Source organism: Amphiprion ocellaris, chromosome 17 (assembly GCF_022539595.1).
Source record: "Amphiprion ocellaris isolate individual 3 ecotype Okinawa chromosome 17, ASM2253959v1, whole genome shotgun sequence".
In the NCBI taxonomy this organism is placed as follows: Eukaryota; Metazoa; Chordata; class Actinopteri; family Pomacentridae; genus Amphiprion; species Amphiprion ocellaris.
The window spans coordinates 8,587,355-8,615,265 of NC_072782.1; the positions used below are offsets into that span (position 1 = coordinate 8,587,355).

Sequence of the window (27,911 nt, forward strand, 5' to 3'; positions counted from 1 at the left end):
TTCTAAGGTACATGAATTTACAATTTGGCAATTTTATTCTTGTATTCCGCTGCCTTTCAGGGGTGACTATTCACTGGATTTTGTAAACTCTTCAATAATAATTTAGTGACACTGATTTATAGACTGACATTTTACACAGAAAACAACAACAACAAAAACAAGCCTATAAACAAATTTGCATTGTTGTAGTGAGTTAAAATTATTTCTACCCTGACGCGCGATGTTAAAATTGTTCTAATATGGTAATTAATTAGTGATAATTAAATAAGGATGTTGAAATGACATTCCTTATGAATAAGAAAAATGTCCCTGCTGTAAGATAATATAAATTTTTCTTGCATTTTATCTTTTTTGCAATGCATTTAGCTAAAGTACAATGCTGAATCCAAGATTTATGCTTGTGAGTTAAAAAAAATTATATAACACTGCTACTTTTACTGAAGTGTAGGAACTCAATACTTGTTTGACTACAGATGAAATCTCAAAAATGTGGAATGTGGATACATTTTAAGAATTTAAATTTTAAATTTTAAGAATTTACAGGCCCTTCATGGCCTCTGCGCTAGCCATATCCCTGACCTTTTGATCAATCAGCATTGGAAAGCACTTCGAAATCCTTAAGCAGATGCGTTTTGCATGTTTGAAGGTCTCAGCTGGCCACTAAAGGGGACAGAGTGTTCGCAGTCAGGGTCCCGAGGCTCTGGAATGATCTGCTTGAGAAAATCGGGTTGGCTGAATTAGTGATCTCCTTTATATCACATCTTAAAACATGCTTTTATCTGACAGCCTTTTCCTGATTTTATCACAGTTTTCATTTCATTTCTTTCATTAATGTCTTTTAATAATGTTTTAACATTTTTTTAAACAGTAAAGGTTTTCATATATGATGTGTTTCTAACAATTGTTTTCTGACTTGTCAGATTTCTTTGCAGCCCAGTGAAGCACTTTGGAACTTGGATTTTGAAAAGTGCCCTGTGAATAAAGATTGTTCCTGTTATAATTTATATCCTCCTGATGGACGCTTCTGTTGGACATCATTACATTGCATGGGAAGGTAAACGAGTTCATATTAAAGGAACAGTTCAACATTTTTCAAACTACTCATTCACCTTCTTGTAAATTAGTGTATTAGTTGAGATTATCAGTCGTGTATCTACACTTAATAATAATTAAAAAAACAAACAAACAAGCAAATAGCCAGATAGCTTAGCACAAATACTGGAAACAAGTGAAATAGCTAGCCAGAAATTAAAATTGTACTAAGTGTTTGTTTATGTTTGTGTTTCACGTGGGTTTTGTGGCAGAGTATTTCTTTGCTGGTAGTTCCATTTTCGTGCTGTTGGCAGTTTTTAAGTCAAATATAGGGAGGCTAGCTGTTTCCCCCTGACTACAGTCTTTGTGCTAAGCTAAGCTAACAAGCTGCATTGGGAAAATTGGTTAAACTCTTCCTTTAAAGTTTCAACAAAATTAGCCGAAGTTGCTAGTTTATTATGCAATTCATTTTATCCTTTGCTCACAAAGGAGTGATTATACCAGTGTGTCTTGTGTCTGCTCTCCTCTGTTGGGGGGGTCCTTTTTTTTTTTTTCAAGCGCCCGCCCTCTCAGTCAAGTTTGTCCCTCAGCGCGATCCGTCGGCCGTCCAGAAAAAAAGCGACGGCTGAGGGCGACACTCGCTGCTGATGTACCGCTGGCTCAAAAATGGAGAGCGACACCACTGTCAGGAGAATAAAACCCTTCGGGACCCAACATTTTGTAGCTCAGGACAACGACGGAGCCCTGGACCGGTGCGGGAATAACGGCTACAGCGCTGACCCGAAAAGGAAGCCCGAAGTGAGCCTGTACTTGCTGCGGGAAGCGCTGGCAGCGTCCCTGGTCTCTGTGTTTATTTTGGTGCTGTGGGGACTCGTTCATTTGTCGTTGCAGCAGCTTGTCATTGGGAAGCCGACCGGCGAGTTCAACGCAGTGAGAGCCAGGTGAGTTATTTGTCATTGCTGTAACGCCTCGTTTGTATGTTATATGCTGGCTTATGTTGACAAAGCAGCCGAGCCCACCACAACCTTTTCTCTCGTTTGGCGACAGACCTGCCTAGAAACCACTGCCGGGTTTCTCTTCCGGCCCACCTTTGCTTCCAAGGTAACCTGCAGAGTGGACAGGTGTTGCAACGGCCTTTAACGGTTTGTCTTGGGAAAGAAGGGATGCAGCAACCTTTAGCGCTGCTCATTACGTGATGTAACCTCTTTGCTTTAAGCCTTAAACAACGCTGAGATGCATAAGCATGAACATTAGTCCATAAACTCGAAATCTAAGCTTAGAAAGGCTGAAAAAGTAGGTGTTTTTTGCAGATAAGGCGAGATTAGATTCTTAGTATGACACATTTCATGCACAGAGGCAATTCAAAGTGATTCATTGAAATATGAAATACAGCATACAACCTTGAAGCATATATTAAAAGCACAGAAACTACTAAAAAAAAACAAATGCAAAGTACTTATTTATAATGGAAACCTGCAAACGAGTGGATAGTCATTCATTTCATTCATTGATAAAAGTGAAACTATAAAGGTGGACTAAAAATGAGACCAGCTGCATCTGTCTATTGTCAATACAATATGCTGGCAATCTATATATCTTTGGGTAGTTAGACTTTTAGACAAGGTTAGATTATTTGTATGACACATTTCATGCATAGAGGTAATTCAAAGTGATGCATTGAAACAGGAGATGTATCATAAACCCTTGAATTTTATACGAATCACTATAAAAAACAAATGCAACGTAGGTATTTATAAAGGAAACCTGCATTACAAGTGGATAGTCATTCATTTCATTCATTTGATAAAAGTGAAACTGTAAAAATCTACTAAAAATCCATATGGGAACACAACTGCAACATCAGTATATAGTCAGATCTCTGTTTTATATCCCGTGAATATGAATATCTTCAAGTAATTGACCGTTTAATAAAAAGTATGGCTACAACTAACCATTATTTTCATTGTCTGTGGAAATCGCAAAAGTGTGTCTTTATGACTACTAAAAAATGTCTGCAGTTTATAGTGTAATCAGGAATGGTATTTATTATTATAGACAATAATATATATTGTTTTAGATGTTTAGGGTATGTCCAATATGCTTGTTTATATTTAAAAACTAGGCTTATACTAGCATGAATCAGATTTAACGATTATACTATGAGCTATATTGTTTTTATATATGACCTCATGAATGAAATATACTCATCTGTATGCGTTATCAACATTTCAGTCACAATGTAGGGCTGCATTAAGTTTTTGGCAAGTGGAAAATAAAAATAAAATCATAAAAGTTTTACTAAGGACCAACATGTGATCACAGCTGCTGCATCTGCATATCCTGGTAATCTGAGTATCTCTGGTTAGTTGGTCTTTAGGCGGGAATAAAAAAATTCAATATAAAGTAGGGCTGCAATAAACAATTCTTTTTATTGTCATTAAATCTGTTGATTATGTTCTTAATTAATCGATTCGTTGTTTGGTCTATAAAATGCCAAATAAAAGGGAAAAAATGTCACAACCCAAAGACATTGAGTCCACTGTTATGAAGGAGTAAAGAAAGAAAATAAATATTCAAATTTAAGTAGCTGGATTTAGAGAACTTTGCATTTTTATCCCCTCAAAGCGGATTCATTGAATAGCAAAATGTTAGTTGACAAATATTTTTTTTGTCCGAAAACTAATAGATTCATTGCTGCAGCTTTAAATTTAAGATGTCAGCTCTGGAAAATTGATGTTTTCTAGATGAAATGGTGTATCAGTCATTCAAAAAATCACCAGATTGGTTAACAATGACAATAATCATTTGTAGTTGCCCTACTCCAACAATACTGACATTTTGTAGAACATTGATCTGAACACAAAAGAAAGTAACAGACAGATTGATTAATAATAAATGCAGCCTGCATGACTATAGATAACAAACATCCTGTTCATTGAACGAAGCTGTAAAATTTTCAGATTAAAGGACCAGTCGGCTCCACGGTGCAGCAGCTTCTGTCAGTTTGTAATGAGGAGGATGCAGGGATTACGGCCCTGAATCTGAGGTCAGCAGGGCTGTGGTTGAGCTCTTGAAAGTGCTGGGTAGCGGGATTTGCCATCATTTGGCTGCTTGCTCCATAAGTGAGTCAGGCATGCTGCATTTGAACTGATTAGGGCTCTGAGCTTCTTTGGTCACAATCACAGCTTTCAGGAGTGCATGGCCTGCAAATCCAGATTTGAATTCTAAGCATAAAACATTCCCTTGGAGGCTGCTGTAAAAATGGATTGGAGGCAGCAGCTTAGACATCTGTGATATCATTTAGTGCCATTTTGTCTCAAGAAGAAAAATACATGTAGCAGCACGTCTCTGTTAGGTCTCAAGCAGGAGCAAAGGGACAAACATTTATTTTTAAATCTCTGCCTGCAACAGCTGGACTACAACACATGGCTTCACCCACTATGGTTTGATGACCGATATTATTCTCTCACCACTTCTGAAGTTTACTTGCTGCTGGCTTTAAGCATCACCTGCCACTGCAGTACGCATTCTGGTGTGGGCAACATTGCATTTTTCTTAAACAGCTGCAGCAAACACCAGCAGCAGCTGTTTTCTTTTAAAGAAAAAATGTCTAAAAACCATCTGTTTTTCTTTTTGCCCAGCCATGTGGGCATCTTTGCTTTATTTCCTGGTCTGCCTCTCTTAAGGGAGCCAGTACAGTGAGAAGGATGATAAGGTCAGAGTCATACAGAAGCACAGCTCACTGTAATCCCACTGCACCAGGACAGTGGTTGTAACTCAGCATGGAGACCTTTACATGTTCTTCTTATGAAAGATAAGTTCATATTCTAAACCTGACTTCTGCGGGGTCATCTTCGTCCACTCATGTTCAGCGGGGGAATTCCAATGGTCTTTAATTTTTTATGTTACTTTCAGGTCTGCAAGAAGTGATTCTTTTCTCCATTAATCAGTTGATTGTTTGGTGGACAAAATATCAGAAAACGATGAAGAGTGCTCAGTGTAGTTCCCAAGATGTATTCTCTGTTGATATATTTTTTCTGGTCAAACAGTCCTAAACACCAAGATATTCAATATACTATAAAAAAACAAAGAAAACCCACAAGTATTTACACTTAAGAAATATGGACCTCAAAATTTTCATAATTTTGGCTTGAATCACTTAATTTTTGTCATTTGATGTTGCCTGATTGATTATTGAGTATGAGTTTCAACTCCACTGATGGACTAAAAGCAGATGTTCCTCCATAAACAGAATAGAATGCTATCTTTTTGCAACCACTATAAATGTATTTTCTAGCATTGTTATGCATGTAAACAAGTATTTGGCAAAAGAGTTTGCCTGTAAACAAACACACTCTTCCTTGACACAAATGAGAAAGGTTTGACTCCAATTGTTTTTGTCACCAACACATACAGGCAAGCACATGTGCACATCATGCGTATGTGTTTGCACCATGTCAGCAACTTCCCCCATGTCTTCAGGAAATGCATTTACTCTAATTTAAGTTTTGAAATCTCTAGTTGGCTGTGGCCATGCATACATAAATACACAGAGGAAGACATTCAAGCGTTCTTTCTGACAACAGTATTGAACTGTCATTAAATAATTTGGATAATGCTTGTAAGGCTTGGTTTACTGCTTCTTCACAGTTCAACAATATTCTCTTTCTTTCTTAACTCTTCCCCCACCTCACAATCCAGGCAGCACTTAGAGCGGATCACCAGCGTTGGCCCTCGGCCGGTGGGCAGCCAGGAGAATGAGGTCCTGACAGTGGGCTACTTGTTGAAGCAGATTGAGAACATCCGGCTGGAGACGGCAGCAGGTCCCCATCAGCTCACGGTAGATGTACAACGCCCCACCGGCTCTTTCTCCATCGACTTTCTTGGAGGCTTCACGAGTTTCTACGACCGTGTCACCAACATCGCCGTCCGGCTCGAGCCCAAAGGTGGCACGCAGCACCTCATGCTTGCCAACTGCCACTTTGACTCGGTGGCCAACAGTCCAGGTATTAAAACATCCATGCCTATTTTAAAAGAGATTTCCCCTTTGAGCCTCTGTGAGCTCTGAAAAGTAGCTGAGCTTTTTTTTATTTATTTTTATTTTTTAATGAAGCGTTCACTGTGCGTGTAGGTACATGCAGAAAACGCCTGTGGGCCAGATGTAAACTAACAAAGCAACTGACTTTCCCATGTCAGTCTTTTACTGAGCTGAGCAGAATATTCATGTGAGCAGTACATTTTGTATACTTGATTAAATCTGTCTTCCTGAATCTGCTGCTGAAACACATTGAGTGCCATTTGGAAAACATTTTGTACACTGTAAATGGTAAATGTCACTAAGGGTCGACCATTGTAGGTTCCTGAGTGGTTAATGCCAGTATTTAGTGAGCAGGGCAGTTGAGGCCTATAATAATATCGATATCATATTTTATTTTATGTTTTTGCACCCAATTTAATAAAAAATTATAAATGGTAAAAAAAATGAAACAAAATTCAAGATAGCATCTGCTGCCTCCCCAGTGCACTCTGCTGTGCTGCTGATTTATCTTATCTCATATGTCTCAGCTCATCTAACAGCAATACAATGGCTTCTTGCTTTCTTTCTGCTTTTTCTTCTCTCTCTGACTCAGCATGCCACATGTTTAGTTTTGCCTCTGCCTCTTTGATAATATTTGTAATAAAAACAGTCTGTTCGAAGTATTTGAGGCAAGGCTTGCTTCACTTCAAAGCACGGTTATATATCATGGACAACAATCTATTAGCTGCAGTAGCTTGTCAGATGTAGTAGCTTTTGCAAACCAACACTAAATAGCCCGTCTTAGCTGGCTGATAATCTCAAAATCACATTTTTACATTTTAACTTTCACTTTGGTTGATTGATTGTAGAGGATATTGAGCAGATGTGGTCAGTGCTTTGTGAACCTGTCGGGTCAATATATAATTGCGGGACTTTTTGGAACATAGTTGACATTTTTGCTGTTTTCAGGCCTAAAATCAACATGTCTGCCTATAACCAAACACCACATGGCATTTTTACAGAAAGATTGTCCTAAAAATATTATATATACAATTGAGTAAAACTGAATTGAAAGTTATTTCTAAAGATATTCCACACTTGACTCACACACTACTTTATATTAAATAACTCAGAAAGCCTTGGAGTCTGGCCAGTCTTTTCTTCAGGAGGAAATGACATCATGTGGAGCAGGTCATGTGATCTGGAATTAACACACTTCCTTGAGAGGTGTTTTTGTAATGGGGAACTTAGTGGAAAGTGATTTCTCGGACACATACAATTAATTATTTTCCATATAGAATGTGACATATTTCCAAAAAATAAATATCTGTCATGAGTATCTCAACTTAATAAAAAGAACACAATCAAAACAATTTTTGAATAAGCTCATTTTATTATTGTTTAGCTAATTAGAAGGTGGTTGTTATTAAATTCGGACAGTTATTGAGTTGACATTTTTGTGATATTCAGTCATTTTTTTTATTAGTACGTGACTGTTTCCATAATAAAAAAATATGGACTTTGTAAAGACATGATCATACTTAACATAAAAATTGTTAGTTTTTTTTTTTTACTTTTAATAAAAATATATGCAAGATATATCCCATGGTCTTCAAAAGTCCCTCAATTATATACTGACCCTGTTGCTGTTAAAAGCTATAGGAAAGAGCTGAAAAAATTGGAAATGTTGTTACTGATTGGAAGAGCATGTTACAGCAAATTATTTAGTATTTTTGCAGTGACATTTTTTATTTTTGTTGGACTGTCTACCACTTTGGTCCAGACAACATAACCTACTGAAAGGATTGTCATGAAATTTTGTTCAGACTTTTACGACCCCCTGAGAATGAAGCCTGCTGACTTTGGTCCCCTTGAGGTTCACATTTGTGGTTCCGAGAAAAATCGACATATTTTGACAACCACTGGGTGGTTTTGTTTTTTGTGTTTAATTTACATTCATGGCCCCCAGAGGACAAATTGTAAACTTTGATTTCCTTGCTTTTTCCTGCAGACTCTCAAATCCTGAAGCCTTGTTCCTCACAATGTTTGCAAACCATCGCTGTCCAACACGTGGGTCCTCAAGTGGCTTGGGATAATAATACCTTATTTGTGTCCCATGTTGTGCACTGTTGTCATGTGGACCACAGAGTGTGAAATTTAGATGGCAGCAGCAATCCGGTCCTGAAAACCTGAATCCGTCTTTTGCTTTATTACAAACAGCCACATTGTACTTTGAACAGGAAGCTGCTTAGAGGGCGTCATACGGTATTTAGTCCGCACAGAAGTAGCAGTGTTTGCTAATGACATATAGCACATTGAAATCTGTAGTCATCACTTTATTTTGGTCTGGTTTTAATTTAGAGATTTTTCACTGTTCAACTCCACAGCCCTGAAGCCTGTTGGGAAGACATGTTTTCCTAGTTCACATACATACAAAGCCTCACCGGTAAAAGGAAATTGATCCAAGAGGTGTGGACCAGGAAGATACACACATACTTTCATGTCTGCTGCCGCTTGCCAAGCCTTTGATTTCTTGGAATTCTAAACATTTGTTCATGTACAAAATAATAAAGGAAGAGCAGAAAATGTAAAGACAGGCAGAGCATTGTCTTACACATATTTCTGCCTGCATGATTTGAATATATGTGCGAGTAAGCAGCCAATAAACTGATAATTTAATTCTTGTACCGATAGCAACATTTTTCCAATTTCAAGCTTGCTCAGGCTTTGATTTATGCATGGAATGTTCTGAACTCTCACAGAGCTTCTTTGGGATGAGGATTAATATGTCCCTGACATAAGTGGCACAGACAGGAGCCTGAATGGTACCCAGGCAGACAGCGAACCAGCCCCCACCCCCACCTCATGAACACAGTCAATCTAGAAATCCAGAGCACATGATGTCTCAATTTGACTGATCTCTGAGTCTTTTTTTCCCCCTTTTCTTTGCATTTATTCTCAGTGATTTGTGTTCCTCACCACTAACCTGTCTAATCTTTTTATATCACATGCCCCGTTCACATGCTCTTTTCCTTTCTTCTCGCTGCTGCCCGTTTTCCTTTGTGCTCCCGCCGTCACACCAGAGTTTTTTAGCCAGCTTGTTGCATTCTTCGCATGTTTCCACACGGAGCCTACTCCCTCCGTTCCCATGTGTTTGTGGCTTTGGCCCGCTGCACTTCAGACTTATCAGCTCTGCCATCTGTGTTTTTTATCTCTCGCTGCTCCACCGGGTCAGGACAAAAGGGTGAAATAGATGCACAATATGCATGACTCTGTGTGTTACCTTAAGGTCAAAACTAATTCCTGTTGCCTGATAAACATGTTTAAGTGAACTTGCAGCTCACAACTAGTATTTCTGAAACACATACACTATTTTTTCTTCTCTAAGGTGCCAGTGATGATGCAGTGAGTTGTGCAGTGATGCTGGAAGTCCTTCATTCTCTGGCCAACCAGTCCTCCCCTCTTCACCATGGCGTTATCTTCCTCTTTAATGGGGCAGAAGAAAATATACTGCAGGTAAAATTAAGCATGGTACAGTTGGGATTTTAGATCAGCCTTTGTTTTTCATATTTTCTCTGTCTCGTTTTTACTTTCTTTTTTTTCTCCTCCATAGGCCAGTCACGGTTTCATTACCCAGCATCCATGGGCCAAGCAGGTGCGAGCCTTCATTAACTTGGAGGCTGCAGGTGTTGGAGGCAAGGAGGTTGTTTTCCAGACAGGTACTGATGAATTGGCCTGGTTTGTTTGTCGTCATGCTTTTCTCCTGGTTTTCTCTGTGTTTGTTTTGGTAGTTTGTGTTTGCAGCCTTCCAGCTGTACTTATTTTTCCTATAAAAGGGAAAGCTTGCAAAAAAAATGCATGCAGTTTTTTTTCTTTTAATGACGCAAATTGTCTGAAGTCGAGACACTGCTGCAGTTCTGAGAATCACTTACAAGTCTTGTATTGTAAAAATACAGCATCTGAGCTTAATCACTGCCCCTAATCACGTAACACATAAAAAAAAGCTAAACCCTGACTATATATCTGGTCATCTGTCTTGTAAATCCTGAGGATTTCTATGACTTGTCTGTATTATTTTGCTGCCTTGTGATGCAAGACTGTTTAAAAGTGCTCTATAAATAAAGATTATTATCTTTTTACACAATGATTGCTTAATGCTACAAAACTTGGAAATCCTGGATACCTGTCTAGTGTCTGAAATATCTCAGCAGCTTTTTCTTCCTTCCTTCCTTCCTTCCTTCCTTCCTTCCTTCCTTCTTTAAAGGCCCAGAGAACCCGTGGCTCGTCCAGGCCTACGTTCATGCAGCCAAACACCCCTTCGCCTCTGTGGTCGGTCAGGAGGTCTTTCAGAGTGGCATCATTCCCTCTGACACTGACTTCCGCATATACAGGGACTTTGGTAACATCCCAGGTAAAGGCCAACAACTGTTGCAGAACAGTTTATGAATTAATAATGAAAATATGAAGCTTTTCTATGTCAGACTCAGAAAGGAAAATCCTGTGGGCGATACACAGACAAAGCACCCACCTTTTCATGTTTGATGCTTTAATTGTGTTCCGTTTCTATATTCTTTCTTTATTTTTTTTACAGGCATTGATCTGGCTTTCATTGAAAATGGTTTCATCTACCATACCAAGTACGACACTGCAAACAGGATCCTGACAGACTCGATACAGAGAGCCGGTATATGACTAATCACGCATACGTTCATACTGAAATATGTGTCATACTTTCATTTAACATTTCAAATAGAATCAGCAGTTTTATGCTGATGGGTGTGTCTCTGTCAGAACAGTTACTGCAGCACCATTTTTTTTTGTCTCAGGCACAAACACATGCTGTGCATTTGTGTTTTATCCTTCAGTCTCAGAGTGGTCAGCAGTCCCCTGATCATATTATTCCTCTGAGGTTTTAGAAATGCATACATACATACCAGCTGCAGGCTGTTGCCCTCATTTACCTTGAGCTACTGTGTTGCCTAATTATTTTTGCTTTACTTAGCAGAGAATCCAGTCAGTCAGCACTAAAAACGTGAGACAGTTGGCATCTTTCCTCTCTGGCTCAGCAGCTACTGGACATCTCCCTCCTCTTCTTCTGTGCGCAGCAACTCGCCATGAAAGGCATGAATTATTAGAGAGAGAAAGTGAGATTTCAGAGGGAGGTAGGAGGTATTTTTAGTCTGTGAAGAAGGAGGCAGAACAGTTTTCTAAGGTGGAGAGTAGGACACAGCACAGAAGAAGAAGAAGAAGAAGACACACCAGTAGCTCTGCCCTTTTGAAGCTGGTGATGAATGCTGCAGATATTTGGCCTCTTCTTAAAAATCTGCTCCAGTTTTTGGACAGAGCGGGGCAAGGTGCAAGACTCGCAGGGGCTTGAAATGCCGAGTAAAACTCAGAAAGCAAAGTTGTGGGTGAATCACAAGCAGTGAACCCCACATGAACAAGTAGATGTCAGTTGTTTACAGTGTTTGGCCACAGTGAGCCCACCAGGCGGAAGAACAATGGAGCTTTGTCTTGCCTGTGTGTTTGTGTTGTTAACTGTGCAGACATGGAAGCAGCAGCACAGATAAAAGAAACTTTGCCTCAGCTGCAGTAACACACTCAGCCTCTTTTTAATGATCTTTCATGTAACCAGATTTGTGATCTACAGTCAAGTTCACATTTGTAGTGCTTGTCATTCAGAGCAGTAGTCTAGAAGAAATAATTGACTTTACATAGAAGATGTAGGAGTCAGGATGTCGTTATCATCTTCTAAACTATTATTTGAGTAAAGTTCTGTGCTAGAGAGAATTGAAGTGTTTGTAGGAGGGCTTGATGCTTGAGTATACTTGTATGTGTCGGAGGTTGGAGTAGTGTGTGTGTGTGTGCGTGCGTGCGTGCGTGCGTGTGTGCGTGCGTGCGTGCGTGCGTGCGTGCGTGCGTGCGTGCGTGCGTGCGTGCGTGCGTGCGTGCGTGCGTGCGTGCGTGCGTGCGTGCGTGCGTGCGTGTGTGTGTGTGTGAGAGAGAGGTTATAGTGTTGGATGTGCAGAATTACATCCCGTATTGTCATTCATTCATCTATCATAACTGTTTGTGTCATGATTACCATGAAATAAGAAGACACATGAATAAACCTCGACAAAAAAAACACATTATTTGCTAGTTGGTAACAGCATCTTGTTTATTTATATGTTTATTTACAGCTTTATTACTGCTAAAAATACTACCAGGGTGGCCATGCAGGAATGGCTCATACTGCTGGTCAGATAGTTACACTTAATAAACTCTGTGTACTGAATGTGATGTGTCACCTTTACAAAGAATGATCCTTTTCGTCATATGATTGTAAGATCATCAGTTTTGTATTCAGTCATATAAACCATTTACTTCCTCTGAGTGTGGGGGTAGAATTACAAATGATGGGAACCAAAAACCCACAATTAAACTTGTACGCTTCCTCATTTGACTTTGACTATTTCTGTGATTTCATAATGTCCCGGTCACAAGTTAACTGTACGTTTTTGTCTGACCAGAGCTTCACTGTTAACCTTTCACCTCTTTCCTCGCCTCCTGTTTCCAGGCGACAACATCCTGGCAGTCCTGAAGTACTTGGTAATGTCAGAGAAGTTGGCCGACTCCTCGGAGTATCGTCATGGCAACATGGTATTTTTTGACCTGCTAGGTGTAGTTGTGGTGGCTTACCCGGCTCGCGTTGGCACCATCCTCAACTACATGGTAGCCACGGCCACCTTCCTCTATCTGGCCAAGAAAGCCTCACTGCCTGGCAATGGAGGTAGGTGTCCATTTCCTGTAGTGGATGTTTATTAGGTTATTTCCTCTACTGCTTATGAGTCTTATGTGCTTTCCTCTTCCTCCTCTTTATGACTATTTCACAAGTATTTTTCTTGAAAAATGTGAGTTACAGTTAGCCTGAGTTTATAAGCTCAGAACCTTTAATTCATACGTATCTGTTTGTCTTCATTTACTGTCTCCGTCTCTCTAAGGTGGGCGCTACGTTCGAGACCTGGCCTGTGCCACGGGTGTAGCGGTGCTGAGCTGGTTCGTCACCCTGCTGTCGGTGCTGATTGTAGCTCTGCTTGTCACTCTGCTGGGCCACTCTATGTTCTGGTACAACCATTTCTACGCCTCCATCTGCCTGTACGGAGCTGCAGCCACTGGCAAGATGATCCTCATCCACACACTGGCCAAGAACTTGTACTACGGGGTGAGTGACGGAGTTTTTGATGCAGGGCTTCCTTTAGCCTTGGACAGTAACTTTAAAGAGCACACAGGGAATTTGAAGCAAAATAAACAAATTTTATTACACATATCAGAATTGCTGGATACAATGTATGTTCCAGATATCATACATTCTTCTTTTTATCTAAAAAAAAAAAAAAAAAAAACACTTGAATTTCCCTCGGGATTAATAAAATATCTGTCTGTCTGTCTGTCTGTCGCATTTGACACTTTACAGTCAATTTTTCACTTAAGTACATTGTTAATCATAGTATAGTCTGCACTCTGTTGTTCATTTTCTGCTTTATTATATTTTTCTTATTTATTTGTATTGTGTTGGTGCTCACTTTTCTTCTTGCTACTGTAACAACAAAATTTCTCATTTCTATTCTATTTTAAAACAAGCTTCTTTCTAAATTACAGTTGTATTTGTTAAATGTGAAAATGGGAAGGGGCAAAAGTGACAGCTGAAATACTTGATGTGTTGAAGCTGAAGCTACATTAATATTTGAAATAACGCACCTCGTGTTGACTTGTTTAGTTTGCCATCATCAAATCAGTCCTAACTCTTTCTAGTTGCATTTTCTGTTTATTCTGACCTGAAGAAAAGGTCACCTTATTTCCCTGGGCCTCATATTTCGCTGAACTCACATTTAATGAGAACTAAAGTGCAGGGACGACAAACTCAGATGGTTCCTCTTCTTCCACATCAATTACAAGACAGCAGCTCCTTTTTATGTAATGTAACTGTAGAGTTGGAACACAGAGAGTCATCTGTCAGTCACATGTACAAACTCATTGACCAAATGATCATTTAGTGCTGAGAGCCAGTTGACTTTCTCTCTGTGGTTTTTAATGCTGGAGGGAGTGTCTTGTGCTTTTCTAGCAATCAGATGTTAACAGTCTATTTCTTGCATCTTTAAAAAGATTGTTAGAGGACTATTTGGTGAAATCTTCTGATCATTTTAGGACCAGATGTTTGCATTTCATTGGGTATGTTGTGTGTTTGACATTTAGTAATTGTAAGTGTTGATTTATCATTGAAATCAGTACAGAAAACTGATTTCTTCTGGAGCTGCAGCTTACCACAATATGAACTCCAGCTTATCATGGCCATTTTCCAGAAGGAACACAGACTAACCTTTTGTCCCAGATTGCATAACGCTTCAGTGAAACAAAATCTCCATTGAAAGGCCAGAATCTATCTTTGCCCTAATTCTGAATGGCATTTTCAGAACAAATCATAAATAGATGCAACAGGCACATTTTGTTTAATTGAACAGACAAATCATTAGTCCTGGAAGAAGATGAAATACATTTAAAAAAAATAAATAAAAAAACACATTTCGGCAAATAGTTTGGCCACTGATAATGTGGGATTCTGACCACATTCACAGCCCTTGTCTCTCCTTTAGTCCTCCATTTTAGTTGCAGAATATAACAGTGACCGACTCTTAAACAAGTTCCCATTGTAGAAAGTATTACATCATATCACTGATTCCTTCTCCTCGTCTATTTTTTATGCAGAGCAGTCATGAGTTAGTGATTATCTTTATTTGCAGTTTATATCAGAAGATGCTCCACACACATTTTACACAGAAACTTCCTCCATGTCAACATGAACTGGTATAAACTGGAAATTGTGTTGGTGCCTTGACAAGAGAGGAGTGAACTTAACAGCTTCCATGATTCTTAGTGAACTTGTGAATAGGTCCAAATAGTCTTACTGCCTTTAGTTTGTCATGACACATTGATCATTTTGTTTACATTTTAATGTTTCTTGCTATAAAAGCTTTGGAAAAAATAGAAACCCATTGTTAAGAAGTGTATCTCAGCAACATTCATCTGTACTGTTGCCTAAAATTTACAAAAACACCCATGGATATATTGAATTTTGACAGTATTACGTTCTAATGAAGAAGATGAATTTGTTGCTTTGCATTCATGTGATCAATGATAATCAGGTAAACAGTCTTTCAAAGTAGGGATATATAAGATGAACAAGCTGTTGCAAAAAAACAGAAAATTATCCGTTCTCACAGTGGCTAAGGCTATGCTAACAGCTAGCGGTTAAGTTACAAGACAGCCACAAATTACTCTAAACCAATAATGATATGGACCTTAGTGGAAGTGAATATAGAGAACAGCAAAAGTAGCTGCAGGAGATAAACTGATAAATCCCACTTGATCCCAAATAAACAGAGGAGAGCATCCGAATTTTAATCACTTCTATTTCTGTTTTCCATGTTCAGTTATAGCCGCTCTTATTAATGATAAAGCCCAGTTATGAATGACAGGTTCCTGCTTTCACATGTTGTTACAACACTACATTGAGCGGTTCCAAATTGGTTATCAGCCCTCTTGAATTCCAATAATCGGCATCGGCCTCAGAAAAGCCATATCGGTCGATCCCTTCCTCTACTGTAGCGAGCTTTTATTTTAGCTAAACGGCTGCACATGAGTGATTCACAGCCTATCAAAGATACACACAGTAAACGCCAGAGCCTCTAATCTGCTCCTGCATATGTCTTGTGTGTTTTCTATGCAGGGTGTCCGTCTGGTGGAGCTGGGAGATCTCTACTTTGACGTGAGCCTGCTGCTGTGGTGCTGCAGCCTGGTGTGGCTCACCCAGCAGGGCCTGTGCTCAGCCTACGTGCCCATGCTAATGGTAGCTTTCCCCCTGGCCACCAGACTGTTGCTGGCGAAAGAATTTAAACACAGAGGTAAATGCTCAGCCTCAGCACAACCTAGTTTGTCATGATTTATCTTTGAAGTTGAAAGTAAGGACTCCGACTGAGATACCCCCATTATACTCTTACTATTCTTATGCATATGGACACTTTGGTTGAATATTAATGCTTAAGGGTAAGAGATAAATCATCTCTGTCCCTAAACCTGCTTCTCCTAAGCCTCTTAGCAGCCAGATCAACCTCAGCATTATAGTGCTCATTCGCCTGCTGTTATGTGTTTGACTGGTGCATGCTCATTATAAGAGAAATAGTAAAGGTAAATCTCTAGTTAATTGATGGAAGTCAACAAAGATTAACCGTCAGCTGTTCACTATTGTTAGCTCCTACCATTCACATGATTTAAGAACTCAGCATTCTTAACACAAAGTGCTTGTCAGATCGTAAATGGCTTCGGAAACCCCCTCGTTTACTGCATAATCAGGGCAGATTATAAAGACGTGCAAAAGCCACAGAGTTGTTGGAGTAATCAGGGAGGCCGTGGGATGAAGTCAGGATTGTTGTGAGGCTGTTTTCCCGTCTTGGAGCGTTCAGAATAGCTATAAACACTTTTACCTCAAGACGTAATTTATGATGGGTTTGTCATAGCTGCGGAGAAGCCGGAAGATTCCGGTCTCTTGGCCTCATCCTTGGCTGCATCAGTTTAATCTGACAAACTCTGTTTCTCCAGGAGCATCCGTGAAATACAGCGTGCTCTACCTGCTGGGCCTGGCGTTGCCTTATCTCCACTTCATGTTCCTCATCTGGGTGGTGTTTGAGATTTTCACACCCATCATGGGCCGCAGCGGAACAGAGATTCCTCCTGAGGTGGTGCTGGCCACCTTGGTCACCCTGGCAACCATCTTCCTCTCCTCTTTTTTTGTGAGTATTCCCACGTTATGTGTGATGAATAACAAATCTGGGTTTGCTTTTTTCAAGCAGGAAGGCAATGATGTCACTTTGCGTGTGCATTAGGAAGTGTAGGCAGGCCAGAAAATACGTGACTGAACAATCGTTTTTAAGCTTCTGGGAGCAACATTTGTGTGAACAGGATGGAGTTTATTTTAACTTAAGACAAGGAAACCAACTGTGTATAGTTGACAGAGGATGTAAAAATTTAATCTACATCTCACTGGATGTAGCTTTAAATTTTTTTGGATGTTCGTCTTTATATAATACTTGGAAGTTTTTTGTAATTGGAAAACACTGCAGGGTAGATTGTTACTTCTGCTGGTCCACTAATACTTTTTTTATGTGTTTCTCAGCTGCATTTCATCTATTTGGTACGGAGCACAAAGTGGATCCTGGCTGGTCTTGGCTCAGTCTTCATTATCATGTTCCTGCTGGTGTCCTGTGGCCTCTTCTTTCCTTACTCGGGCAGTCCAGACAGCCCACGACCAAAGAGAGTCTTCCTGCAGGTTTGAACACACACAGATGCACAAATGTACACAGAAACGTATACATCTATACAGTGACATTTTTCTATTCACTGGATGGAGCGCATCCATTAAGAATGCAAAAATTCTGCACACTGCGTTGTAAGGTTGGCAGCTAGTTCCGAGGTCACTGGTACCACTATGATTGTGGAGTTCGACACAAAGAGTAAAGAAGATGAATGGATATGTTTGACGATCAGTTGGTTATAACAAATTGGAGTAATATAAACAGAATACACAAAATGCATAATCGATTAAATATGCAGGGATGAGAGATGAGACAAACGTGGGAAGATATAATCAGTACATGGGTCAATATATAATTGCGGGACTTTTTGTAACGTAGTTGACATTTTTGCTATTTTCAAGCCTAAAATCAACATGGCCGCCTATAACCAAACACCACATGGCATTTTTACAGAAAAATTCTTCTAAATATTATACATACAATGGAGTAAAATTGAAATTGAAAGTTATTTATGAAGATATTATAGTAAACCTGTCGACTTGCCATAAATCCACACTTGACTCACACACTACTTTCTATTAAATAAGTCAGAAAGCCTTGGAGTCTGGCCAGTCTTTTCTTCAGGAGGAAATGACATCATGTGGAGCAGGTCATGTGATCTGGAATTAACACACTTCCTTGAGAGGTGTTTTTGTAATGGGGAACTTAATTGAAAGTGATTTCTCGGACACAGATACAGCTTGTTATTTTCCATATAAAATTTGATTTATTGCCAAAAAACAAATATCTGTCATGATTATCTCCCCTTAATAAAAAGAACACTATCAAAACAATTTTTGAATAAGCCAATTTTATTATTGTTTAGCTAATTAGAAGGTGGTTGTTATTAAATTGGGATGGTTATTGAGTTGACATTTTAGTGATATCCAGTCATTTTTTATTAATAAGTGATTGTTTCCATAATAAATAATTATGGAATTAGTAAAGACATGATCATAATGAACATAAAAAACACTAGTTTTTGTTTTACTTTTAATGAATATGTATGCAAGATATATCCCATGGACTTCAAAAAGTCCCTCAATTATATATTGACCCTTATGTAAACAGCCGTTTCTAAACAACTAAATACTAAATAGCTAAAATCTGCTTCAAGTATGTAAAATGGGACTCATATCAGCGATTTGGTTCGCTTGACAGCTTGTAAAGAACCTAGATGTTCTGCACTGAAGGTCAGGAAAGAAACCTCAACTCCATCCTTCTTTACAGGCTGCTCATCAACCATCTCCAGGCTCTTCCACATGCAGCTTAACATTTGAACAAGTGAAAAAAATGCCTTCCATCATTAATGGCTAAGAAGAAAAAAGCAGCAACTGCAGAATTACCTTTTGTGTTTGGTCTTGATTGGCCATCTTGCAGTGCATTTTCCTGCCTGCATGATTAAAATCTCTTGGGAGCATATTTTCCCTCTGCAGCCAGTATTTTTTTTTTGTAACTTGGCTGCTGCACACTGTCATCTCCACTCATGTTTTTGTAACTGCAAAAAATTGCTCTAATTCCAGTCCTCCACCTGCTCATGTAAACCTCAGAGAGCTCCATTAAGACACTCAGTGAAGCAGCTGCAGTACAAGGCAGGTTGGAGGAAAATGTGTGTGTGTGTGTGTGTGTGAATTAATTTTAATCTTTTAAAATGTTTTATCCATCTCCCTGCAGCACACAACACGGACCTTTCACAACCTCCAGGGTCAGGTGGAGAGCCGAGACTCGGGTCTGTGGATAAACAGTTTTGACTACACGGCCATACAGCACATCACGCCTCACATCCCTGAGATCAACGACAGCATTCGAACCCGCTGCCGGGAGGACCGACCCTTCTGCGGTTACCCCTGGTTCCTGCCTGTGAAGTTCCTCAGCAAGTCAGTATTGCGGCTTTGTAGCTTGTTTTACGCTGTTTGTTGAACATGGTTGTCTCTTCAGTCAATGTGAACTCTGCTTTTATTTATTCTTTACTTTCACGAGTGCATTTGCTGTGTTTGTAGGAAGAACTGGTACCTGCCTGCTTCGGAAGTGTCTCCAAGCTCTCCGTTGGAGTTCAGCCTGCTGTCCAGGGAGGAGACGAGCTGGGGGACGGTCAAGATGACGTTCAGCGCGAAAGGTCAAGAACACTTTATACCAGCCGAACTTTAAAGTAGGAAGAAAGAAGTTTTCTTTTATGGGATTCCATAGCTGAACATTGGTCAAAACATAATCATCAATTTGATACCTTCAGACAAAAACAAAGCAAAAATAAAACACTGGGCGATTAGTTAATAGAATCAAAATCCAGAGACTGATCTTGAACAACAGGATTCAATTTTGAAATAGAATAAAATTAGACTTTTGAGGTCTTGAAACCCAAAGTTTAAGAGTTGATCTGAGTATCTGGACTTCAGCATGACAAAACTCAGTCAGACTTTTAGTTGCAGGTACTTACTCCCATCCTGTCCCATCTCATGCAGGTCCCAGCCACATGTCTCTGTATCTGATGCCTCACCGAGGTGCCAACCTCTCCACCTGGTCCTTCGGGGACGGGACGCCTCAGTTCGACCTGAGCGGAGAATATTTTGTCTTCTATTCACACGGCCTGAACGCCCCCACGTGGACCTTCTGGTTTGAAATACAGGTACTGTCTGCAGCAAAACAGATGCTCTGTACTTTTTGTACTTATTAACATTTTATATTTCTGCTCTGCTCTTTGTACTTCATGCATGTGAATTATTTAAGCTGCCCTCTATATAAGGTGAGTGGAGGTAGCACTGTGGAATGACCAACGTTTGTCAAAGTGGGCCTTCAGTTGTAGTTTAAAAAAACTTGTAGTTAACAAAACTTTTTGATGATAAATACTGGCAAGTGTTCTGCCAATGTCAAATACTGGATGTATAACTTAATAATGTAAATATGTTTTATAAAGCTGCAGCAATAAATGAATTTATCAGTCACTATTAAATTAATCTATTCTTTTGATAATTCATTAATTGGTTTGAGAAACTTTTTAGGAAACGTAGAAGTCTAAATTATCTGATTCAAGCTGCTTGAAGTTGAATATTTTTGATTTCTGTGTTCCTTTATGCCAATAATCTGAATATCTTTGGGTTTTTGACAGAACAGTACATTTAAGAGTGTCATTTTGGGCTTTGAGAAGCACTAGTTGCCATTTTTGAAAATAATTTTCTGACATTTTATAGACCAGACAGTGATTAATCAAGAAAATAATCAGCAGATTAATAATCAGTTAAAACAATCATTATTTGCAGCTCTAATGTCATAATTTGTGTATTTAAAGGAACTAGTCAACATTGGGAAAACAAAATAATTCATTTTGTGTTAACATTTGAAATGGATTTACCTTTTAACAGAGTCGGGTAAGCTGTTTATATCTGTATCCAGTCGTTATGCTAAGCTAACTGTGTCTAGACTTCAGTCTCATATGAGAATGAAGACATAAGTGCATAAGTGTGTTTCCCAGCATGTTGATCAATCCTTTTAAGGCTGTTGCACTGTCCACAGTAGGACATAAATCACCTGTTACTGATACGCATTTGACAGCTTGAAATTCTTTTCAGATCCCAGACAGATGCAACAGCATTTCAGGCTCCAAAAAGATTTTTTTGGTGTCATTCTTTTCATTCTTTGCATTTCTGGATTGCTGCCCATCATCACCTCAAGGCCTCAGTTATTGATGTATGCGGGAGATTAGTTCCTGCCTAGACACATTTTAACCATCATAGTTTTGCTATCATGTTCAAACCTTTAACCCTTTAAGTCCTAGACTGTTTTTTTTTATTTTTTTTTTTTTTATTTCATCCTAATTAAAATCCCAAAATTTAGTCAGTAACTGCTGCAGAACTGTAAAGCCAAATGAACAGCCCTAAGCTCTATGGATAAGAGAATTTTGACATACAGTAACTCTCCTTATCCTTATCATCAGGCCAGACTGGGAACTCCCACTTAATTAAAACTGTAAATTAGAAAGGTAATAACAGCCTTACAGTGACACTGATGCTATTCAACCCTGAAATTCTCAAACTCCAAACCAAACAATCTCATGCAACAGAAATTAAATAACATCTATTTTAGTGATAGTACCAAGCGGCATCTTCATTAAACACTCAGCAACCTTGAAATTAAAATGGTCTTGGTTGCATTTTCATATCAGATGCAGCCTGATCCTGATTGTACAATGAAAAGGGTTAAGCTCCAGGTTTGGAGATTTAAATTTCTGGAATTACATTGAAGGCCACACACACCTCCTGATGGCTTAAACAAACTCCACGACCCTTAAAGACTCTCCTTAAAATCCACTGTCTGAACTAAAACACAGGCAACATGATCAAGCTGAAGACATAATAAATAATTATGGAATTCATAAAGACATGATCATAATGAACATAAAAAACATTTTTTTTTTTTACTTTTAATAAAAATGTATGCAAGACATATCCCATGGACTTCAAAAGTCCCTCAATTATATATTGACCTACATATATTCTAGTCCATGTAGAAAAATAGATATTACACAGGGTTTTTAAAGTGCAAAATATTCATAATTCTCAGAATGTGATGATATTGTACCAAAGAGATGCATGAGCGTTTTTCTGTCAGCTACCTATAATAATGAGTGGCTTGTACCTGCATCCTGCATCTGGTGAGTCAAACTACTGCTGTACTGACATTCATGGTTTTATTTGTGTCTGTCAGCCTCCCAGAGACCCGGACCCATCCGGCCCAGAAGGCATGATCTCCGTCGCCATCTCCTCCCACTATTTCTTTGGGGAAGACCAGAGGACTGCTCAGCTGGAGGAAATCCTCCGAAGGTTTCCCACGTGGTCTTTCCCCTCTTCCTGGGTCAGTACCTACGACATGTACCGATACTGAGGATGCCGCACATCACAGAGGCTGATGCCGAGGAAGACCCGAAGGGCCACAGGGGGCCCCGTCCGAGACAGACAGAGAAAACGAGATTTCAAGGAACAATACCGAGGACCGGCCCTGCCGCCTTTTCACTCCGACTCGCACAAACAACACACTCTAACACACACACTCACGCTCCGTCCCAGCCTCCTGAGAGACCCCTATCACTGTGTCAGTAGGCTTAGTAGCTAACCGAGCAGGGCGACATGCAGAAACATGCCAGAGGTAAGCAGACCAGCCGGCTTCCAGACCGACGCACTGGCTACCACAAGCCTCGTGCTCACTCCTGGGTTAGTGAAACGAAGGGGTTACGTTTTTTTTTTTTCTTTTTTCTACTCAATCTGTTGTGCCTTTGCTTTTCTTCACTCCCTTCCTCACTTTCTCCTTTCGCTCAGTTCCTCCCATGTTCTTCCTCTCACATGCTAACACTCTTCCTGAATGATTAACATCGCATGGCAACCCCTCCTCCCCTCCCCTGCTCTCTGCTTATCAGCAAACCACTCGGGCCATTGTCAGACTAGTCGTGTCTCTGGCTTCCTCTGCAAAACTAACACCACTAGCACCCTCTGCACTATCGGTGTAGTAACACAGTGATGGAAATAAGTGGGATAGGAAACAAAAGCCTGCTTCTGTTTTCATGCCTCTTCTGGCTTCAACTGGAAACTTTGACACTTTGAAAGTCACTTTTCATCGACATGCACTTTGTTCTATTACAAGCAGATAGTTTGCTGCATTAGCTGCTGAGTTAAACTGCTTGTTATCATTCCTTACTAACACCACTGGTTTGAAGCAGGTTGTATCTGTGTTTTAATGAGGAATGTCAACATCTGCTCCTAAAGACGATGCAGGAAACTGTGCTTGTTAAACTAAAACCGAAGCTGAAATCAAAGTGTCAAGGTGTCCTTTATAGAGCAGTTTTTCTCAAATCTGGAGGGCATCTTTTCTGACATTTTAAAGAGTTTATAGCTGGATGTATTTCAGCAAAGGTGTAATTTTCATTTTGGGTTTGGCAAAATGACAATTCACAAGGAAACAAGGACAATCCTGTGATTTAAAATTATCCTCCGAGCTTTGCAGATGACTGGATGGGAAACCAGCAGTGCAGCTCCACAGTCATAAACTGCATCGGTCACCTCGTTCTGTTCCTCACGGAGGTGATGCTCATTTACATTTGCTCTTACTGTAATAATAATGCTACTTTTTAAAAACTTGACTATGCCAAGAGCTGTCTCCAGCAGCACCAATGACCGTCTCCTGCTTACTGAAAGAAAAATAGAGCTGCAGTAATGATTTTTTTTTCAGGCTGACTGAATCGGTTATTTTTCCAATATGATGAATCATTTCTGTCATTTGTCAAGTAGAAACGCCAGAATTCTCCAGCTTTTCATCCATGAGAATTTTATCTGGCTGTGTTTCTCATATATGATAGCAAAAGAAATATGTCTGAGAATCTGGGATGTGTATTTTTTTTGACTATTTTTTGGCATTGCTTCGAGAATATAATCAGGAATCTGACTAGCACTGGAAATAATCATTAGCTGCAGCCCTAAAAGAAAGTCATCCAGACATGTAAGTGCACATCTTGGCTCCAGAGGGAGACAATGCAGTAATATCGATCAGAAAAAAGGAGAAAAAAGGATGCTGTTTTATTTTATGGCCTGTAATTATCTGAAATGGCCTTTAGTAGTTAAAAGCTAGAAAATAGAAACAATATTCAATCAGTATAATTTCGTTAATATCCGTGCAAAAAAAAGTGAAATGAGTCTAAACACGCACAAGAAGAGAAGGGTTTCTAGTAATCAATGAATATGTGTGGAGCTTGTTTTTGATATGAATTCCTATTTCCCCCATTATTGGTACTAAATTGCACAGTTATTTTCAAGAAATTTGTTAGACTTTATTAGTTACAAACTCATAACATGCATTGTTACCCAAAACGGTTATTTAGAAATATATATTTCTGAAATTCTTTTTGTCACTTTCATCTTTATTAGATTGATTAAGTCAAGAGTGTCTGGATATGCGAGAAAACAAGGAGTAAAGATCTGGAGCAACTGGGAATTGATTTGAGATAAAATCCAGATAAATCCCGAAGAAATTCTGTTATAGCTTACCAGAATGTAAAAGTAACAAAGTAATGTAACAGGAAAGCGTTGCCCCTGATGGTAGTTTGTAAAGTTAGACTAACACAGCAAACTGAAGAATTAATTTTAGGGATGCTCTGTTTAATTATTTGCCGTTAATGACTTAACCGATTAAAAATATATTAACCAACAGAACGTCCGTGTCAGAAAATGTGTTCTACATTAATTGTAGTACCTGGGTGAGCCACCAGGTGGAATGGACTTCAGTAGTTAAAAGCTAGAAAATAGAGACAATATTCAATCGATTCAGTGTTCAATTGGCAAGTGTTTTCCCTGATGGTATCCTCATAGTTATTTACTAACATAGTGGAGCCTCTTACTGCTTAACACTGAGGAGGCGTCTATCGGATTAACAGCAGTTCTGTGTTTATAAACAGGAAACATTGTGGGAGTTTAGCTAGTAAAGGTCCACCATGAGAAAGTCTTCTGTGATCCTTAATGCTTATTATTGGTTGAGAAGTTTGTTTCAAAATTTGCATCCCTAGTTTATTTCATTTTCTCCCTTTTGCTGAAATGTATCTCAGAATGTAAAACTCCGCATTGGTGCTGCTGGATAGAGCCTTCAGTAGAAACCGTGTTCGTCTCGTATTTGTTCTGTGTCGCTACATTTTCTCCCGTTTCATGTGGAGCTGCATCTTTTTGTCTCGAACCCAAGTATTGCAACCACATAGTCCGACACTGTAACACAACGTTACAGCCAGCGTCACCACTACCTCCACAGCGATCAAACTGCAGATATTAAAGCTCTTGGATTGAATGTTATTGCTGGAAAGATTTAGATCATATTTAGCCAACTACGGTTAACTAAATGTTATAGAGAGAGATTATGTTTGTGTGTGGGCTACCTCTGTTTCCGTATTGTTTTCATGGATCGCCTACTGTATCCGTGTATTCAGAGAGTCAGGATGACTGTCCCCCCTCCCTGCCTTCAGTCCCACACACTGATGATGAGTGTGTTTGTTTCTTGTTGGTAGTTGTTAAAACTCGGGAGATCAACTGAGCAGAAGCGCTCATCTTTCGTCCACATTCTGTTGAGGTTTCGTCGTCATCCATGTCGTCCATTCGGCTGCAGTCACACAAAAATGAGAAATTACACGAAAGGAGGCCTTAAAGTTTCGCTTCCAAAGATACACAAAATGTTTACCGTTGTGGACACGAACATCTCAGTGGTCTTAAAAGCTATCAAGTGCCGCACAGTTTAGCGTTTTTCTGTAAATGATTTTCTGTCCTAGAAGGTTTCAGAGTCGACATCCGTCGCAGCAGATGGTCCCACTGTGCTCTTTCTCTTTATGCATCCGATGAGCAAAACTGGAAATCATAGAGGATGATTTCAAGCCATCAAGTTGGTGGGCAAACGTTCCAGATAAGCAGACTGATGAAAACTAACTCACCACACGGTTAAATCTGTAGCTATTCTGGAGCTTTTGATTGCATTTCTCAGTCTTCCTCAACAGATATCATGAAGTGAGATTTAAAATTTCTTCTTTAGATGACTGGAAGATGGTGTGATGCAGTCAGAAACTCTCCCTGTGGTTGTTTTTGTCGGATGATCTTATTGGCTGGCTGCAGTGAATGTGTCAGGCCTCAGTGTCCCTTCAAAAAGCAAAATGTACAAACTACATCTGATCTAATGGATTCTGACTCTAAGACAAGAAAAGAAGAAATTTAAATTTAGTCGACCGGTGAAATATGAAGTTGTAGAGATTTGATGTGTGAAGTGTTTTTTTTTCTCCTTAAAGGACGATGCCTTTATTTTTTTTAACCATTTGCATACTTCACATCCCCGTACTGTACGTTTGACAAGAACTGAAGCAGACGTGTGGTTTAATTTGGATTTAAAACACATTTCAGGTGGATTTGCATATCATATAGAAATAAATAGAAACCAACAGCCCCCTGCTGGAAAGCTAAATGTACAAAAACGCTGATCTTTTCCTGTAATCAGCAACCCCTGACTCTGTAGGAGATGCTGCTGTGTAAAGTCCAGCAGCTGATCAGACGGCCAGATGTTTCTGCAGCTGGCCAGATGTTTCTGCAGCTGGCCGGCTCACACCTGCACCAGTCAGCAGCAGGGTCACTGAGGTTTCCACCGACGGGTTTGAAGCAGGTTAATCTGTGTTCGACGGAGCCTCATTGTTGGTGTCGTCGGAGCAGCAGCGCTCTGAGATGTCAGTCAGGAATCTTCTCACAACAAAGGAAAATATGTTTTTTCTTGACTCTGATTGGGGGGATTGTCTTTGTGAACGTTACAAGCTGACAACAGAGTGAAGTCTTGAGTCGAGCCCCCTGGTAGACGTGTGGCTGTGCAGTGCAGTGGATCAGATGTTATAAATGACAGGAGATGGATCTATTCACTTGTATAGAAAGTGCTTCAAATGCAGAGTCTATTAGAGGAAAAAAAGCTTTGTTAACTAATGTAAATTAATATTTTTCTAAGTGGCGAAGTAGTGCTTGATTTTTTTTTCCTTTTTGTTAGAGAATGAACGAAAGAAATGCAGATTAGTTGATAAATTCAGCTCGTTTCTGACCACCAATGCCAGACTTACCGACCATTTCAGTGCGATACTTCTACTCATGTCTATCGTTCTAACTTTAAACGGAAGAAGAACTGCTGTAAACGTGGGACAGAGCGGGGAGGTGTTCGACATAAACGCTGTGAAAAGGCTCATCCTACACTGTTGGTGCTCCCGCTGTTAGACTAAAGCTTCCACCGAGTGCTGCTAGAGCTTTAAAATACAAACTCTTTTTTTTTTTTTTTTTTTGAGGATAAAGTGACATTTTTGCGACAGTTAAATGTATTAATGCAACTCTGTTCAGACTGAGAGGCTGACCAAGCACTGCACAGTGTGTTTTTGTCGACGAGAACAAACTCACACTTTGGACGTAGCTTTATCTCCATCAGTCGTTCACACGGTTTCCATATCAGGTCAAGAATTAAACTGTTGAACTGAAATGTCTTCTGGGATACACGTTGAAATGTCTTAATGTTGAAGGATGTTCTTCATTTTCTTTTGTTTTTTTAAAAAATATATATTGTTTTTATCGTTAACTGAACTGTGTGTCCACTCATGTCTGTTTCTCTGTTTTGTTCTGAAAGTTAAATTAAGATGTTTTTACACAAAACTGATCAGATTGTTTTTTTTTTGTTTTTTGTTTTTTTGATTGACACATAACATTTCTTCTTTTGGAATTATGTTGGAGTTTTTTTGTTTAAAAAAAAAAAAGAAAATCACATTTGTCTTGTTAGTTGGAAGCTGGTGATCGATTTAACTCTTGTGATTATTGGGATTGATCTGGTAAACAGGGTATCCATGTAGTGAATGGACGGGATGATTTTACATTATGCAAAAAGCTTGAATTAATTTAGCACTTGTACAGCAATTAAAAATGCTTCTTACGTTACTATTGTTGGTTGTATCG

At 39.4% G+C, this 27,911-nt stretch overlaps 1 protein-coding gene across 2 annotated transcripts; it reads left to right on the forward strand.

Moving 5' to 3' along the window:
* The first annotated feature begins 686 nt into the window (after window positions 1–686).
* LOC111566833 (endoplasmic reticulum metallopeptidase 1) lies at window positions 687–27,893 on the forward strand. 2 transcript variants are annotated; one of them, XM_023267614.3, is made up of 16 exons: window positions 687–1,054; window positions 1,591–1,973; window positions 5,734–6,038; window positions 9,438–9,565; window positions 9,663–9,768; window positions 10,314–10,460; window positions 10,641–10,733; window positions 12,609–12,821; window positions 13,033–13,253; window positions 15,816–15,990; window positions 16,685–16,875; window positions 17,259–17,411; window positions 19,111–19,313; window positions 19,437–19,552; window positions 19,896–20,059; window positions 22,135–27,893. In XM_023267614.3, exons 2-16 carry the CDS (start codon window positions 1,699–1,701, stop codon window positions 22,309–22,311), a joined length of 2,667 nt encoding a protein of 888 aa, XP_023123382.1. In that variant the 5' UTR covers window positions 687–1,054; window positions 1,591–1,698; the 3' UTR covers window positions 22,312–27,893. The 2 variants fall into 2 exon arrangements, with proteins under 2 accessions (XP_023123382.1, XP_054875443.1); XM_055019468.1 differs by having other exon boundaries at window positions 1,046–1,973.
* The last annotated feature ends 18 nt before the right edge of the window (window positions 27,894–27,911 follow it).

What these genes read in the sequence shown, in the direction of transcription:
- LOC111566833 (XM_023267614.3), top strand. Translation starts at nt 1,699, where the DNA reads ATGGAGAGCGACACCACTGTCAGGAGAATAAAACCCTTCGGGACCCAA. An exon ending in TCTTCCTCTCCTCTTTTTTT is followed by an intron (nt 16,876 to 17,258) that starts GTGAGTATTCCC and finishes TGTGTTTCTCAG; the next exon opens with CTGCATTTCATCTATTTGGT. An exon ending in GATGACGTTCAGCGCGAAAG is followed by an intron (nt 19,553 to 19,895) that starts GTCAAGAACACT and finishes CATCTCATGCAG; the next exon opens with GTCCCAGCCACATGTCTCTG.